This window comes from Corvus brachyrhynchos, unplaced genomic scaffold, assembly GCF_000691975.1.
Source record: "Corvus brachyrhynchos isolate BGI_N302 unplaced genomic scaffold, ASM69197v1 scaffold70, whole genome shotgun sequence".
NCBI lineage: Eukaryota > Metazoa > Chordata > Aves > Passeriformes > Corvidae > Corvus > Corvus brachyrhynchos.
In genome coordinates, this window is record NW_008236217.1 from 10,014,907 (window position 1) to 10,031,329 (window position 16,423).

At 41.5% G+C, this 16,423-nt stretch overlaps 1 protein-coding gene across 1 annotated transcript in view; it reads right to left on the reverse strand.

Annotated features, from left to right (window-relative positions):
* VIT (vitrin) overlaps window positions 1–16,423 on the reverse strand; it is a 56,766-nt gene that overhangs the window by 23,863 nt on the left and 16,480 nt on the right. The window contains exons 3-9 of the mRNA XM_008643415.2: window positions 15,198–15,263; window positions 14,071–14,227; window positions 12,051–12,184; window positions 7,688–7,765; window positions 4,386–4,466; window positions 2,319–2,519; window positions 1,777–1,827 (exon numbers count right to left, since the gene is read on the reverse strand). Coding sequence (XP_008641637.2) covers window positions 1,777–1,827; window positions 2,319–2,519; window positions 4,386–4,466; window positions 7,688–7,765; window positions 12,051–12,184; window positions 14,071–14,227; window positions 15,198–15,263 — 768 coding nt within the window. The remainder of the gene's footprint in view (window positions 1–1,776; window positions 1,828–2,318; window positions 2,520–4,385; window positions 4,467–7,687; window positions 7,766–12,050; window positions 12,185–14,070; window positions 14,228–15,197; window positions 15,264–16,423) is intronic.

The following is a 16,423-nucleotide window of genomic DNA, read 5'->3' on the forward strand; positions in this document are numbered from 1 at the left end:
TCTGTGAGTCTCTGTGAGCCAAGATGGACAGGAGACATTTGATTCTGTCAAGCCAAACTCTGGTTAAGACCAACGACATCATCAGAAACTTTGGCCTGAATAATAGCAGGGGTCCTAAACACCCCTCAGACAGAAAAACTGATAAACTACTTTATGTATGGTCATCACATCAAATCTGTATTTGTACTTTCTGTATTTTTTTCTTTATCCAGCTCTTTCAGAATCAAGAAGAGGTCAGGAGAATTCAGGAAGCCAGATATCAGGTACAGACATGCTGGACGTAGTCCTAGAAAGGAAGTCTGTGAAATCAGAAGTGGTCTCCACCACTCCAGCTCAAAAAACCATGTTCTTAGCTCTGATCACTTTAATATTTTGGGAATTAATTTTTGCTTAGAACTTCAGTAAAGAAAATTGTGAAGAAAGATGGATCCAAATTACAATTAAGTGACCACTGAAAGAATTGGAAAATTTGAGAGTTTTTTTTTTGGTTTGGGATCATTGGTTGGTTTTTCGTTTTGTTTGGGTTTTTTTTTCAATTTTTTGACTAAATGATTTGTCTTATTAAAGACAAATACAACCTTCCCACTGATTTCAGCGTTGCCAAAACTTTACTCTCAACATGCATCTCCTCCTGGCTGGGGAAACTCAAGTTTTCCTAATTGCTAGTAAAGACAGTAAGGGCCTCCTCTGTGCTCAGCCTGTGGGAATAGGAAAGAAAGCAACAAGCAGAACCAAGTTTACAGGCACATTAGGTACTGAATGATGCAGATTTCCACAGAATTTAAGCCCCTTTGAATTGTGTGGTCACTTCTGTAAACCCTGCCATGCACATACCTACCTGCACATTTGACTTGATAAGATTAACCCCTCCAGCCCCTGCCTTTATTCTGCACTCACACCTAAATTTGACTTAATTATGCTTCCCTTCAAGACCTGAATTACTCAAAAGATACTTGCCCTGCCATGTTCTTGGCTCTGAACTACTTGGCAGTGGGAATGACTGCAGCAATGTATGTGAGAGCAAAGCTGAATTGAAAGCACTCAGAAATAGCTATGGAGCATGAATCCTAATGATGGCCCAGTTGCCTTTTCACTCAAAAGTAATCATATCCCAATGCTGAGAACCTTTCAAACAGTTGAAAATATTCTCCTTTTCTTGACTGCACAGCTGAGCAATTGCGCACTGTATGGGAAAACACCTCTATATACTTGTATTGCAGGCTTTGGGCTGGATTGGGAGCAGACTCCTGGACTGAGATGCAGAGCTCTGAGCAGCCGCCATTCTGCTGTCAATAGCAAGTGGCAAGCCAGGAATAACATCACATGTATGCCAGGCTCAGAACCACAGCCGGAGGTTTTTGAGAGAAGAGTGGTTTAACGTATGTCAGCATTTCAGAGCTTTCAGCCCTAAGCTTAGATGGCTGTGCAGACCTCTGCATTGTGTATTTTACAACTAAATCAAGTCTCCCTTCGAAAGAGTATGACAGAAGGAAGTAATAGGAAAACATGATTCAAACAGCAAAATCTTTGTCTCAAGTTTTGCAAAACCCAGCTTTTGTCACTGCTGAAATGGGCAGATACTCACTAGAAAGGCTTCCTCAGAACTGTGGGTGATCAGCATCTTTGACATTCAGGCCATGCGTCTGGTTTTCAGTTTAAATCCAGGCTTGGATTCAGACATTGAGTTTGCTGAGGCTTGAAAGGTTATTGAATAATTTCTGCCCTAAAATACACTGTGCTGCATGCCTTGTGGCATACTTACTTCACCATACTTACTTGCTGCTGCAGCTACCACAGATGCATACGCTGGGTGGACACTGCTAGAACCTAAAAATAAGAGATTTTAATTTTCAGCTATTGAAGCAAAACCCCACAATGCTAATGTCTAATAATAAATGAGGAAGGAAAGATTAGGGAAAATCAGGTGTGCAAAAAATATATGAGAATTTAATCTTTAAAATTCAAAAGCTGTTACAAAAAATATATTACAACTTTAATCTATTGAAAGTTATCACAAAAGTAATCTAAAATGAGTGTTCACCTATGTGTTGAACTCTCAGTCTAGACATGAGAATCAAAGAACTATTTATTGACTTCTATACCTGAAAATCATCACAGCATTTGGTGATGGAGAGCTTACTCTCACATTAATTGGTCTGCTGGACTTAGATATTTTTTCCACTCCTAGTATTTCTATACTGAATTACCGAACTAATGATCCTCTGAGTCATGGTATATCCAGCTGTATGTCTCGTTCCTTAAATTTTAGGAAAGCTGTCAGTCCAGAGGAAAGCAATGCAAACATCCACGCTACTGACCCATATCTCTGACCCTGTGCAGTCCAGGTCTAGTCTTGGCTGCAGCTGCTGTGGTTCTGGTTGCTGCAGGTGTCTTGGTTGGCTGTGGCATTGTGGTGGAAGGATCTGTCATCGTGGTCATTGGCGTGGGGGTTGTGGTGGCCATTTGTGTGGCTGGAGTCGGCACTGGAGTTGTCTGATTCTCTTTGCGGACTGTGTCCCCTGTAGGAACATTGACACTGTCACTGTGGCTGGATGTGTGACAGGTATGGAAGCAGCAGCAGCACTCAGTGTTTAATGCAACCCAGAAATTGGCATTCTCTTCAGGATACCTCCAAGCATCCTCATCTGTGGAGCCATTAGTGCCTTCATTGCTGTGGAGGTGTGTAGTGCTGGTGCCTGTGTGACGCTCTGCTCTCAGAGGGTGCTCACAACAGCCTGTTGAGGCATTAATGCTTGCCCTACACTTTTCTGCTTTGGCCAGGAACACTCATCAAACTGACAGATGTCTCAGACCTATGAAATGGTTCAACAAGCCAGTTGCAGTTTCTGTTTTGGTGTCATCTTTTCTCAGTGTAATTAAGCACTTAGAAGGTCCATATAAATGGAAATCAGCTGGCATCTGGTAGTAAAGATGGCCAATCTGAGTCATAGACCAGAATAAAATTGCAGCAATGAAATGTTTTTGACAGAAAGAAAGCTTTCAGATAAAGGTGATTTGGGGGAGTGGGTCAGAGCCAGAGCAGGGAGCGTTAGGGCTTTGGCTGAGGGGAGTGGGGGAGAGCGCCACCTGGAAGGTGCCAATCTCATCTAAGTTTGACTCATCTCACAGTTGCTACTACTTTTAAAATGTATCATCTGTTGTGAGAACAGTGACAATTCTAGTCGCAAAATATGCATCCTAAATAGCCGTACAAAGAATTGTCAACATGCTTAGGTTCTTCCAAGTCATTGTCTCAAAAAAGGGTCTTCACTGTTATCTTCTCTATCTAGCTACAAAAAACCTGCCCTAAAATATCTTCCATGTTAACCTTGGTCTCGTTCTTTCCTCCCTGCCTATAGCCCTAGGGATGGCCTGACGCACTGTCTACATTGAAAGGGAATGGTGTGCACTCTATTCACTGCTGCACGACACAAGCTTGTATTTTATTGCTATTTCTGGATGTTCTCCTTTTGGAAGGCACCATTGTGAAACTGTCTGGTGGATTAATTATCACCTAATGTTAGGCAGTGAAAAACTCAGATCTCAGACACTTTTAATGGAATAATGCTGAAAGAGGGCTCAGAAGAAAAGCAAAACAACTCAACTGAAAAAATCAGCATGAATGGCTCTTTTTGGGCTGAACAGTACACTCTCCATGAAACTGTGCTAAAAGAAAGAAAACAGAGGGCACAGTGAGTCTTCCCCTGTGATCCTGTGCTGCTGGAGTAGGGAACAGACATGTTGGCCAGCTTTATACCCCAGTCTGTGAGGAGCAAGGAAGCTGGAAGCTAACAGTATTAGCAGAAAACCTGAGGAAGCAGCATAGTAAGAGCACAGAAAAGCTGTTGCCTTGGTGCATGCTGGCTGGGTTTCTCATGGATTCTTTAACACAAGATGAGGGCTCTCAAGGGGTAGCTCTTCCCAGTGCTCCTGTGGGCAGGGTAACCATCTCTTTCACAGTATCTTCAAAGGGTTTGCAGGGCACGTGCCCTGCATACGAGATTGCCAAGAATCATATTGCAAGATTTTCAAGTTCACAAAACCTGAACTCACCCAAAGCACAAGCAGGAAAGCTGTCAGTCCAGAGGAAAGCAGTGCAAACATCCACGCTACTGACCCATATCTCTGACCCTGTTCACAAAACCTGAACTCACCCAAAGCACAAGCAGAGATTAAACTCTGTGGGTGCCCTCTTCTCTGAATTGGCAGAAGTCCTTCAAGTACCATTGCAGGTTGGTTTGGTGGGAAAGGGGCTGTGGGGAGGAAGTTGGATGGGGGAGGTAAAGCTGTCTGTGTAACCAGTGTCAAAATTCTTCCTGTAAGCACCTGCTGGCAGATTAGGTGGGTTGGATCCTGTAAAGAGCATCAAGATCTCCAACCCTTACCTTGTTCCAATGCTTTTTCTGATGTGTTAGCGGTGTCTGCACTCTTCATACCTTTTAGGTCTTGCTCTGGCTTTTTAGGCTCTGAAGCAAAATTGAGCACATTAGAAAAGGCAGCTCTGTAAGAAAATAGTTTCAAGTCTCCCATTTAGAGATTTTCAGTCCCCAAAGGAAGGCATCCCATCACATGCCATTAGGTGGGTCAGTCAGTCCAATCAGAGCTTTATCACCTACTGAGAAAAAGCGACAACTAGAGAGTAGTCACCCCCTATCTTTTGTGCCAAATTTAGGCATGGAGTTTGCCACTAGTAAGCCAATACTCATAAGATTTAGTGCATTGTATTTTTTCCTCTGAGTAGTAGCATGTTCTGAGAACCAGGGTCATGATGTGTGTACGCTGTTTGGGAAATACTAGCTAATGTGCAATATTTCAGTCACTAATTCATTTTCAGATGTATTTCTTTCTTGCCTGACATTTTGAGATCATTATGGGGCCAAGTCCTGAATGCCATAGACTGGCTTAGAAGGAAAAGGGAGATTTTTTGGTTCTTTTTTTATTTCTAAGACCCAGAGATATCACCATACTTGGAATACTTATTACTTATATTATTTACTGCTACCTCACAAAAAAACCTGCTTCTGCTTTTTTATCTGGCTGAGTACTGGATGATTTTCATCTTCCTTTTTTTGTTTTTTTTTTTTTTTATTCTCTACCTCTTTTGGCAGCATTGAACTGAGAATTTACTCCAGTGTCAATGTTTTCCTAAAAATTTGTACTGTTTTTACTAAACGTCTTTTAATTGTTTTGAGCAGCTGTGGAGACCTACAATTTTGGGAAGGCTTTTCTTGCTGTGCCCAGCATTTGAGAAGCACTGTAACCAGCAGGAACATTTAAAGAAATGTCAGGCACTATGAATCTCTGGCATCTCTGGGATGAGGACTAAAATTGCATCTCTGACAGCTGATCAGGTATGAAGCAGGATTTTTTTGTTAATCTGACAGCAGTGAATGTAATACTCAAAGGACTCAAAGGCCTTTGCCTCCTACAGATAATGGATTTAAGTATCAAAGTAAACAGTGTGGTCTCTGTAATTTAAATTAGAAGAAAAAAGTTGGGTTTTTTTATTTTAAAAAGTAAGTAGGAAATTCTCTTTCACAGGATGGCCCGGGCAGTGTATTACAGAGATTTTTATCTTAAAGACAAGCTGTTTGTAACAGAGAACAGCTGAGATGGCTGAGCTGAGGTGGCAGATCTAAAGAGGCCTGACAGGGCCAAGTAGGGCTTGGGGAAGATAGATTGTGACCATCAGATATCTTTGCTACCTGTGGGACAGGGCTGGGCAAAATCAGACAGTGTCATTGGGTTTGATATAAGAGTTTCTTGCTCCTCTGAAAATCCTGGGCTTTCTCTGCATGAATGCATGTCTTTGTTGTTAGGATCCTGGCATTTTCATTCACATTATTTGATTCAAGAACAAAATGAAGACTTGTGTCTTTGGTTTGCTGCAGGAACAGGCTCCTGGTATTTTGTTTGTGTGACAGAACCCTGACTTGATGATGCTCCCCATTTCTACACTGATTCTTACATTATGTGGCTTTTAGCACTGGTGGAAGACATTATTGCTTACAGCCTGCTGAGCTCAATCCTGGCTCTGATTGTCTCTGGTCTGCTGTGAAATGTTTGGGCTCATATTTTAAGTGTGGCTATACTTGGGAATGATGAGTTGTGATTTTAGTAAACATTTCTCAGAAAAAGTCAAGATTCCTAAGGTATTGCCCTCCCTTCTAGCACTGCATAATATTTGGGTCAAGTAATTTCTGCATATGTAGTCAAGAAATACAGAAGTCTGTACCTATTTGATTGTAAATTCAAAGGTATTACAAACTAAAGGCATACAGTTGAGCGACGCATATTCAGTCCGAACAACCACAGCTTTGAGATTTAAATTTGCCTTTGTTCAAGAGAAAATATAAAGACAGAGGGCACTGAAGCTGGTGAAGGGGTTGGAGCACACGTCTTAGGAAGAGCAGCTGAAGGAACTGAGGTGTTTTATCCTAGGGAAAACCCCTAAGGCTCAGAGGGGACTTAATGGCTCTCTACAAGTATCTGAAAAGAGTTTGTAGTGAGGTGGGGGTCAGTCAAGAGGAAATGGCCTCCAAGGAAATTGCTCCAAGGGAGGTTTAGATTGGATATTAGGGAGAATTTCTTCATGGAAAGTGTTGTCAAGCATTGGAACAGGCTGTCCAGGGAAGTGATGGCGTTACCATCCCTGGGAATATTTGAAAGACATGTAGATGTGGCACTTAAGGACATGGTTATGATGGACTTGGCAGTGCTGGATTGTACATAATGACCTTTTCTGACCTCAATGATTCTATGATTCTGTGATGAAAGGGGTCTGTACTTTTCTTGAAGGACCCAACAGCAATGTACAGGAGAAGAGTAGTCTCCAAGTAACCTCTCTGTGGCCTTGAATGAATGCACCCAATGCCAGGCATTTGAGTTCATGGAGAAGATACAGCACATTTCCTTATACCACAGCTCACAGTGGATATGCTCAGGAAGGCTCAGGCTCAGCAATCAGCAAAAGGACTGTGTAAGGGAAGTGCACTGTAGTATGGGACATTGATTTTCTTTTTGTTTGCACCCCCAGGGAAAAGTCTGAACGTTACAGAGCTGTAACACGGAGCAAAACCAAATGTCATTTCAGCAAAAATGCAATCCATGTGCACTTGAATATCAACTACCCACCAGCGTGAAACTTGATCAAAGACCTCTGAAAACAACTAAATTATTTAAACTGAGTCTTATAGAGTAGGATGCTGACTAAAATGATTACCAGACATGGTACCATGACTAAAGTAGTTCTTTATTGTGGCATTCTTAGTTAAGCTGCTGTGCATTACCATCCCTGTCATTTGTATTATATTACTATTTAATATTATACTCTCAGCACTGAATATCCCAAGAGATAACATGAATAACATTAGGAGGAAGCCAACGAGATAACCTCAAGTGCTTTCATATAACCGGTACAACATCATATTCAGTAACTGATCTAAAGCAAGGGGGAAACTGTTGGGAAACGGAAGTCTGCAAAACATGGTGTGACCAAAAAATAGAAATTGTCTGAGATGGTTTCCATATGCTTAAGATAAAAAAATACCATAAGTGATTTGGATGACGTACTAATGGGTACATGAACATCTGCCTCTGAATAGTTATATCTTTGTATTATACAACTGAGAAGCTACGACAGAGAGTTGTGAATGGATGTAAGGGAAAGTCTGTCATGAGTACTTGCCTGATTTAACTGTTGTACTTTTTGATGAAGAATATTCAAGAGTTGTTGGATATGTCACACCTTTTCTTGGCTTGCCCTCTACAAAAAAAAAAAAAAAAAGTATTAGAAGGCATCACAAAATACTCTTCTTGATAAAAATCTCATCTAACATAGGCATTCAGAATTAGATCCCTCTTCTTTACTGCCCAACTTATTTTCATGAAGATTTCTTTCATCTGATGGCAGAATCTCAAAACCATATCACTAAAAATATCAGTGCCTAAATCCAGCATCATAAAAAAAGAGTTAGAAAGTATGAAAACACAGTACTGGGGAGGATTTGCAGAGGTCAGTTAGTTCATTCTTTTGCTCTCAAATGATATTAAGCACAGGGGGACCATTCCTGAAGGACATCTGTATAACTTCTGATTAAACCCACAGCTTCCCTAGGCAGCCTTCTCCAGTGCCTGACTATGCAGTTGACTTGGAAAGCATGTTTGATGTGGGATTCATTTCATCACGCACACAGCATTCTTCTCTGACCTCACTTCTGCAAGATGCCGTTTTTGGCAACAGTCTTTTGCAGTAATAACAGTGAGAGAAGGCTGTGCTTGTGTGTGGGAACATATGGTACCTATATTTAGATCTAAAATGAGAGTCCTGACTTGAAACAATGAGGTATGTTTCCCAGTTAAGCTTTAAACCACAAATCTTTTTAGTGCCAGAGCAGATGCTAACTCTGTTGGTACATGTGGCCATGCAATTCCATCTCTTGGGACAGTTTTTGTACTCACATACATCGCTGAATTAAAAGTGTTGCAGAGAAGCCCAGCAGGGAAGACTGCTTTGGCCTCTAGGAGTTGATGGATGTAGGTCTTCCGGACCCTGGTGAGTGTGTCTGCGAGATGCTGTGCTGTGTCATGTATCTGGACCAGCTCTGGTGAGACCTACCTCTGCCTCCTGCAAAACCTGAGTCATGATGACCTCTCCTCTATTCCCTTGGGGGATTCTTTAAGGAGGTATATATGGCACTGAAAGCATGTCAGTTGTCATCCTGTGTGATTAATCCAGGGACCAACAGCACTAAACAGAGTTAATTCCTACAGACTGAGCCACTCCTGGGAACTGGGGGCTGTTTCCCCCATGATGGCACACAAAGAAAGGTGTATGCTAGAGGAACTCTAATGAGCAGAGATGTCCATGGAGCTGGAGAGTCCGTCTTTTGTCCCTTTTCATGTCTCTATCTCCTTTGTTTTGCTCCTCTCTAAAATTCTAGTTGTCATTACAAAACCATAGATAAAGAGCTTAGAGTTACTAAGGAGTAGTGATGTAAGAAGTTATTCCATTTCTCATTTACAGTGATATAAACTGAGAGCAGCTCCACTAATGTCAACACCAATCCACCAAGGACCAGAGCTGGCAAGTTAGCATGCATGGACAAACTGGAAAGAGCTTCCTTCTCGCCCTCTGGGCTTCTCTCATGGAAGCTGGTGTAAGTGAAGGGCAGCAGGTTTTTATATCTACTAACCCCTGAGCTAAAACTGGGATCAGGAGCCAAGAAGGACTAGGGAGATCTTCTAATTCAGTAGAAAGACAGAAAAGTTACAGGATCACAGATGATTTCTAAATGCTTTCCTTTATCCCCAACAGTGGATGAGTTGTCAGTATTGAGCAGTTGATACATGGATGCAGCAGTAGCTTGATAATGTGATTTTAATTTGGAATATTTCTGTGCTAATCTGATTTCTAATGCAAACCTGAAGCCTGCTTCTGTGAAAATACACCTACTAGGGTGGGCAGGCTGGATTCTGGGTTTTTTGATCAACAGCAATTTGCATCCCATATGTGACCAAGAGGTAGACTTGTGGCCTGACCTGAATGTGGCCCTGCTCTCTGGGGCAATGGTAATATGTCTTTTTCACTACTGGAAAAAAACTACATCAAGGTTGGAGTTTGCTTAACATACTTGAAAGTGTGTTTTCATGTGGGCTGAAAACACCAGCTTTGGCCATTGAAATACAGCGTGGTGGCTGCTGTAGTGTAGTGGTTGCTCACCCACTCAGTTATCTGTGACTAGCAAACCCAGAAGTTCAGGACTATTTTCTTAACCCACTAGCTGCAAAACTCCCACTAAACTGAATGGAGTCATTCAACTGAGTGCGGAGGCATCTCAGTGCTTGAAAGTGAACACCAAGGTATTTGCATACCTCCTGGTGTGCTGGCTGCTTTAATCCCAGAGGACAGACCTCCTTCTCCACTGCCCCTAAATCATGCCACTTTATTTCCTGGGTCCCCCAAGGATTCCTCTTCTGTGCTCTTTTGTATGCATGTTCATTCACAATTTAAACATCGGTGACAATATCCTAACTAGGAATAAACTGTTGGCACATTCCCAGGGTGCCGTGTTGCATACAGGTCTGGTCTGCTGAAAGAGAATTCAGCTGGAGAATAGGGAACTCAGTTCTAAAGCTCTAAAGCTGTCCTGAAATTAATGCCTTAGGTGATTTTATATTTTTATTGGGGAATGTTTTATGCAACTCTGGCTTTTTATGACTCATAATCACAAAAAATCCATCCCCAGCTCTTCTCTTTCTGAGAAGAAGATCTGTATGCATTCAGCCTCAGGCTGCTAAGTAGCACAACCTTCCTGGGTTTTAGTCTTCTAAATTTCTCTAAAATTCTAAATTTCTCACATTTTCAGTAGGTATAGTGAAAGTTTTCTTCCTATTCACATATAAAATATGATATATATGTTATATGATACACTAAATATACATTTGAGCGAGTTTATAAACTAAGAGTTCTGCTGTCATCAATGAGAGCACTCAGTGTGCATAGAATTAAGTGCATGGGGGACAAATTTCAGCACGCCTGCACATACCCAGGTTTCTCATCATCTCCTTTTATATACTCCTTCAACTGTCTCTTGTACCTTCTTTCCTAGTGTCTCATTATTTAAGAATAAAGATTTATTATCATAAATCAAAAATCCCTACCGTTTCATGGAAGAATTTCTACAGTTTTATGGGATAACAACTGAGCAGCTGTTGAGGTAAAAAAAAAAAAAAAAAAAAAACACCAAGGTGCTTCTTAGACAATTTATTCTCTTTACCTGATCTGTCTGAAGGTTGTATTGTGATAAGGACAGATCAGGTATCTTCCTTATTTTTACACTGTGTACCAGACTTGAAATTAAAATCTGGAAAAAAAAAAAAAAAATCCTATTTCCCATTTATGTACCAGAATTACAATGTGCTTTTTGTTGGAGAAAAAAACTGCAACAAGTACAAGTAGAAATTCAGCTACTCGAGGAAGTTCCCACTCATCCAAAGTAAATCCTTCTCATAATATGGTGTACCCATGGCAGACTACTTTTAAAAAGTGCATCCAAATACATAAGTGCAAAATCAAGATGACGGTTTGTTTTGGTCAGTTTCTGAGACCTCCTTTGCTGTCCACAAATTTTCACATGAAAAGCACATTATTTTTAGTAGATATTCAGTTGCTTGAGCTGTTGATTTTTCCAGGAATGATATAGTTAACTAACACCAATTGGTTGTACCTATCTTAAACCTCCAAAAGTGCAGACCAGCAAGAACTGGTCCAATGTTAGATGTAGAATTTTAATGTAAAGCAAGGTCAAGCAAACCCTCTTTCACACAGAATGAGTGCAAGTGGATTTAAGATAATCTGAAGTTGGGGTAAAGGGGATCTAATCTGCAAAAAAAATTTTTTTAAATCTCTGCATTTTGTTGGTAAATGGAAGTGGGTTACCATATATACTATGGGGAGGAAAAAGGAATGCATTAAATTAAGATGGATTTACCTGCACTGATTAGATATCAAAACTGTTTGGCTAACAGAGAGTTCCTGACGTACTTGGGATGCATCAATCAAATTGCTTAATACAGGGTTAGCATACATACAGTAGGGCTATATGGGGTTTGACATGTCTGAAGCCACTTCAGGAGATGCAAACTCAGATGCAGGCTGAGGATGCTTCAAATGGCCAAAAGGCCTTTCAGGTCCCTCAGCAGCACTGCTTACCAGGGTGCAAAATTTATACATCAATTGCTGGAGTTAAGGTGCCTTCCAAGACTCATTCCAGAACAGCCTTTGCTCCTGCAGTGGGCTCAGACCTGCACTGGGCTGAGCTGAGCCCACTGCTGGCAGGATGCATGTCTCTTTGCAGGTTATATGGAAAGCTCAGAACAAGAAGTGTCTCAAATGCACTATTCCTGCCAAAGCTAGGCAGGGTGGGCCTGTGGTGACTAACAAGGTCTGTAAAATGAGAGGCTGCTTCCACCTCTGCCCATTGCTGCCCAGCAGCACCCTCCCAGGTGGGGAGGGCAGGTGGCTCCAGTGCCCCACCCCAGAATGGTACCTGACACGAGGAAGGACTCCCTCCAGCGTGGCAGTGACAGGGACCGGACACCATTGGAGAAGCTCCCGCGGTAACCAGAGTGCCCGGCGACTTTCTGGACAAGGATCTTCCCACCTGTGTTGTCAATGATACCACTGCAAGGAGGAAATACAGTGTCTCAAGGCAGAAATTCCGCAAAAAACTTCAAAACTTTTCTACAATGCAAGAGGTATGAAGTGTTTCCTTTTACCTTTAAACCAGGTGTAGTGGTGGGGCTGTGATGCTACTACTAAGTCTGCTGCTAAGAAATATTTGTGCTCTTCCCACACAGAGAAGAGCAGTTTGTTGCTAAGAGCTGTCAGGATCTCTTTGCTCTTCCCAGTGATCTACTGGTCTGCTGTTTAAGCTTGACCTAGTTGCACACAAGAAAAAGCCACTGCCTTCGTTAAAATTCCTGCAAGCTTGATTGAATGACTGAAGATACAGGCAGAGGTACTCAGAGGAGGTTTCAGGCCAGCCATGTGACAGAATGTGTTTTCTTTGAGTTTCAGTATGTGTTTTCTGCAAAAACCCAAGGCTGTTCCTGACCTCAGCCTGGAGTAAACTGGACACAATATTGCTGGAAGCTGTAGAAGACCTGACAGACTCCAGGTGTGGTGCACGTCAAGTGGTGCTTACCACGTGCTGTAACATGTACCTCAAGACAAATGGAAAATCTTCAGTGTATGCAACCTGCTCTGGCGTCACTAGAATAGCAGGTCAACCTGGAAGCAACCGTGACTGTAGGGGAGTTGTAGGGCTGGCAGTAATGACCAGGCAGGAAAATAAGTACTGGGCAACAAACAGGGTTGAAGAGCATGTTAGAGGTGTAGTTTTCTCTGATAATTGCGAGAAGCTGCTGTTAAAATAAATGTCTGGAGAAGAAATTCCTTGTCTGTGGAACTGCAACACTTGAGTTAACAAGGCCAAAACCAGATGGCAAATGAGAAAAACTGAAACCCTCACTGTAACAATACAGCCAGCCAGGCTACAGGGAGATTGCAGTTGCTACCAGTATTTTTTAACGTCCCTTTGGGACTAATTCTGAATGCCAAGACAATTTCCAGTGTGCTCTAGTATCTGACGGAGGAGTTTGCCGTCGGAAAGCCGGTCACCTGGCAGTCATCTCCCCAGCGAGGGCTGAGCGGGCACAGCTGCCAGGAGGTGGCAGCCCTGTGCACACACAGGCACCTCAACCTAAGTGCTGAGCAGTGCAGAGGCAAGGGGTGAAGTCCCAAAGCCTTAACTATCCACCCCACTTTACCCGAGATGCCAGGTATTTCACAGAACTGGAAGCACAGCAGTAGCTCCAATAACTCCGAACTAAGTCAAGCTGTCAATCAGGCTTTATAACTTCTTGCTGCATTTTCAGCTGAATACATCCTGCCTCTGCATCCCACCTCCGAGTGCGGTGTGTTTTGATAGTGCAGTTATCCTCCATTAGAATTTTATGCACATTTTTGCATGGCTAATAAAACTCTGAAAAACTTGTGCTACAAAATTTATGTTACTCACTTCCTCCTGCAGTGTCCTTTTATGTGGCAGGAGAGCACATTACTCAGTCTTTGATGTCAAGGACAGTTAAATTCAAACCCAGAGAAACAAACCAATCCCAGAAGTATGAGAGTTATATGTATTCATCACTGGTGATATACCTATTTTTTCTGAAGATTTATTAGTAGTAGCAGCTCCATCTCTTCTTCCACTTGAATAATAATAGTACAATAGTAATTTGTTATGCATGAATGAGAGATCTGGAAATCTCAAGCCATTTCTCCAAAGGTGAGACACTTCTTCAAACACAACTAATTTCTATAGGAATACAGGATTGACAGCACTTTTTAAGAATAGATCCATTCCATCACACATGGTCTTTCTCTCAGGTTTTCTACAGCAGCCTGCAATCAAACCTACAAGGAAGTAAAGAATTTGAAAAGTCGAAAGCACCCTACACCGAGATGACAGTTTTGTCTGAGTGCCTCGCTCATTTCAACTCACTCACCTGTGAATTGCAGCATTACAGACACTGGAAAAAGAAGCATAAATGTCTGTGCCATAAACACGGTATTTTACATCTTGACATCCAGGAGGGCATTTTGCAATGAATTCTGGATTGATTATCTTCCCCGCCTTGACATCACAATCAATCTGGGGTACATCTGTGAATGCAAAATCTTGATAAAGTCAGATTGAATGTTTTCATAGCTGAGTGATCTTGCCATGAAACAGTGAGTAACTGAGTGACAGGGATGCCCTCCTCTTAAGCCTTCATTTCAATAGTTTTGGGATACAAGACATCTGTGTCTTCTGCATCTGCAACATAACACATAATAACCGCTGTACCAAGGGATGTGGCAGTAACTAAGGATGGAATAAGGAAGCCTGTGGATATTTCTGACCTTCAGAATTGTTTGCTTCTCTGAAGGAAATATCTGTTATGACACTTTGCTGGAGAGAGAAAGAAGTGTAGTCACCCAGCCTGTGGTTAACACGTGGGAAGGAGGGGGTAGGGATGCTTCCCAAGCCTCCCGCTGTGCTCATGTAGCTCTGTGCCATCTATAATGTCAGGCTGCAGTCACAGCCCATTATCTTGCCCTTAATTTTTAAAACTTTTTGCTGGGTACAATTTACTTTGAACAAGGGGCTTAAGTGTGCATTTACAACCTCGCAGCAGGCTTGTTTGTCAGCTACATGAGCAAAATAATCTGCAGACAGAATGGTCCTGCAGTAGTATAGCTGAAATTTAAACATCCTAGTGCACAGATATGCACCACTTGTCTCACACTAATCAGCTACATATGCTTCGTGTTAAAGCTGGTTCATTTAATGTATTTCTCTCTCTCTCTCTCTGTGAAAACATTAGTGCTAGCTTTGATTCTTGTGTGGTACCTAATGACCTATGAAGATACATTTTAATAGTGAATTACAAAATTTTCCTTTTATATATGTTAAGTGATGCACACTTTACTTAGTGATTTGTTTTCAATAAAAGAATCTTTTAGCTAAAATATGCCATTCACTCCAAACAATTGTGAAGAGTTACCAGAATATAATCTCACTTTGCACCTTTCTTATGCATTATTACATGTCTGCTGTAAAACAGCCAAAAATTCTACTGAGACCACTTACATAGCTTAGCCTTTTTTGTCTTCTTTGTGGCTTCCTTGGCTGTGTATGTACATGTAAGAAACACACCTAGAAAAAACAAAGATAGTATCAGGAAAAAGGAGGACTATCAACATCAGCTGCCACAACCTCCTGTGCATGAGATTTCTCAAATTTGAATCAACAGGTTGAAAACCTGAAATAGGAGTTTTTTCAGCCACATCTAGTTTTCTACTTGGTGGTTAACTTTGCAGTCATGATGGCATCTACTGTGGGGAAGTTCTTTTAAGGGGATTAAAGATCAGTTCAGTTCACATATTCATCTGTGGAACTCACTGTCTAAAGATGCCATGGAGTCCATGTGGTCCAGAAAACCACAAAAGTATTTCCGCAAGCAGTGGGAACTCTTTGTAATTGGTGTGATAGGAATGTTAATGAAACAATGTGCTCTGTGCATAAAGCAGCCGGGAAGCTCGGGAGTGAAAGATTCTTCTTAACAGCCCTTTGGGAAAGTTACCCTGTAATTTTGTGTTGCAATGTTTCACTCGCTGGGGCAGCAGGTGTGGGATACTGGGCAGCATTACAGACCGTATGAGCTTCTAGGGTGGCATGTCCCAGTATCCTGTCACAGCAAGGGTACTCATTTTCTTCAGTAAGCAGGATAATGATTTGAAAAGTGTAGTAGTAAAAGAGACATATGCTGTTACATTAAAAGATACATCCCTATAAATGCATGTAGCTTACTTGTTATGTTCGCTTGCTAAGTGATGACATACAGAACCTCCTTATCCTCTGGGCTTATTTTATAAGCACTGTATTATGGATAATTGATAACTTCATTACAAATATATTGACTTTCCTATTCACCTTTCCCTTCTCTGAGCTTTCAAAGTGAATTGAAACTCTCTATGATGTGATCTAAGATGATCCTTTTGTCATTTCTTAAGCTAATCTTAATAGAATATGCAACAGAATTAATTTCTTTTATGCTCTTCTCCCCCTAGACTGATTGCAGAGTTTATAGAGTTTATCACACCTAGAACTTGCTCAAAAGTAAAAGCAGTCTCACACTGTCTGAAGTGACAGTGCGTAGATGCAGTATTGGGGCCTTTTGTCAGTGGTGCAGTTGTGTAACCAGGGCAAAATTGTAGTTAAAAAAAAAAGAATGCATGAGTGGAAAATAAAATGCAATATCTCAACTACTTGGAATGTTATACCATAATATAATGTGGAGAAATTAATCTGGTAAT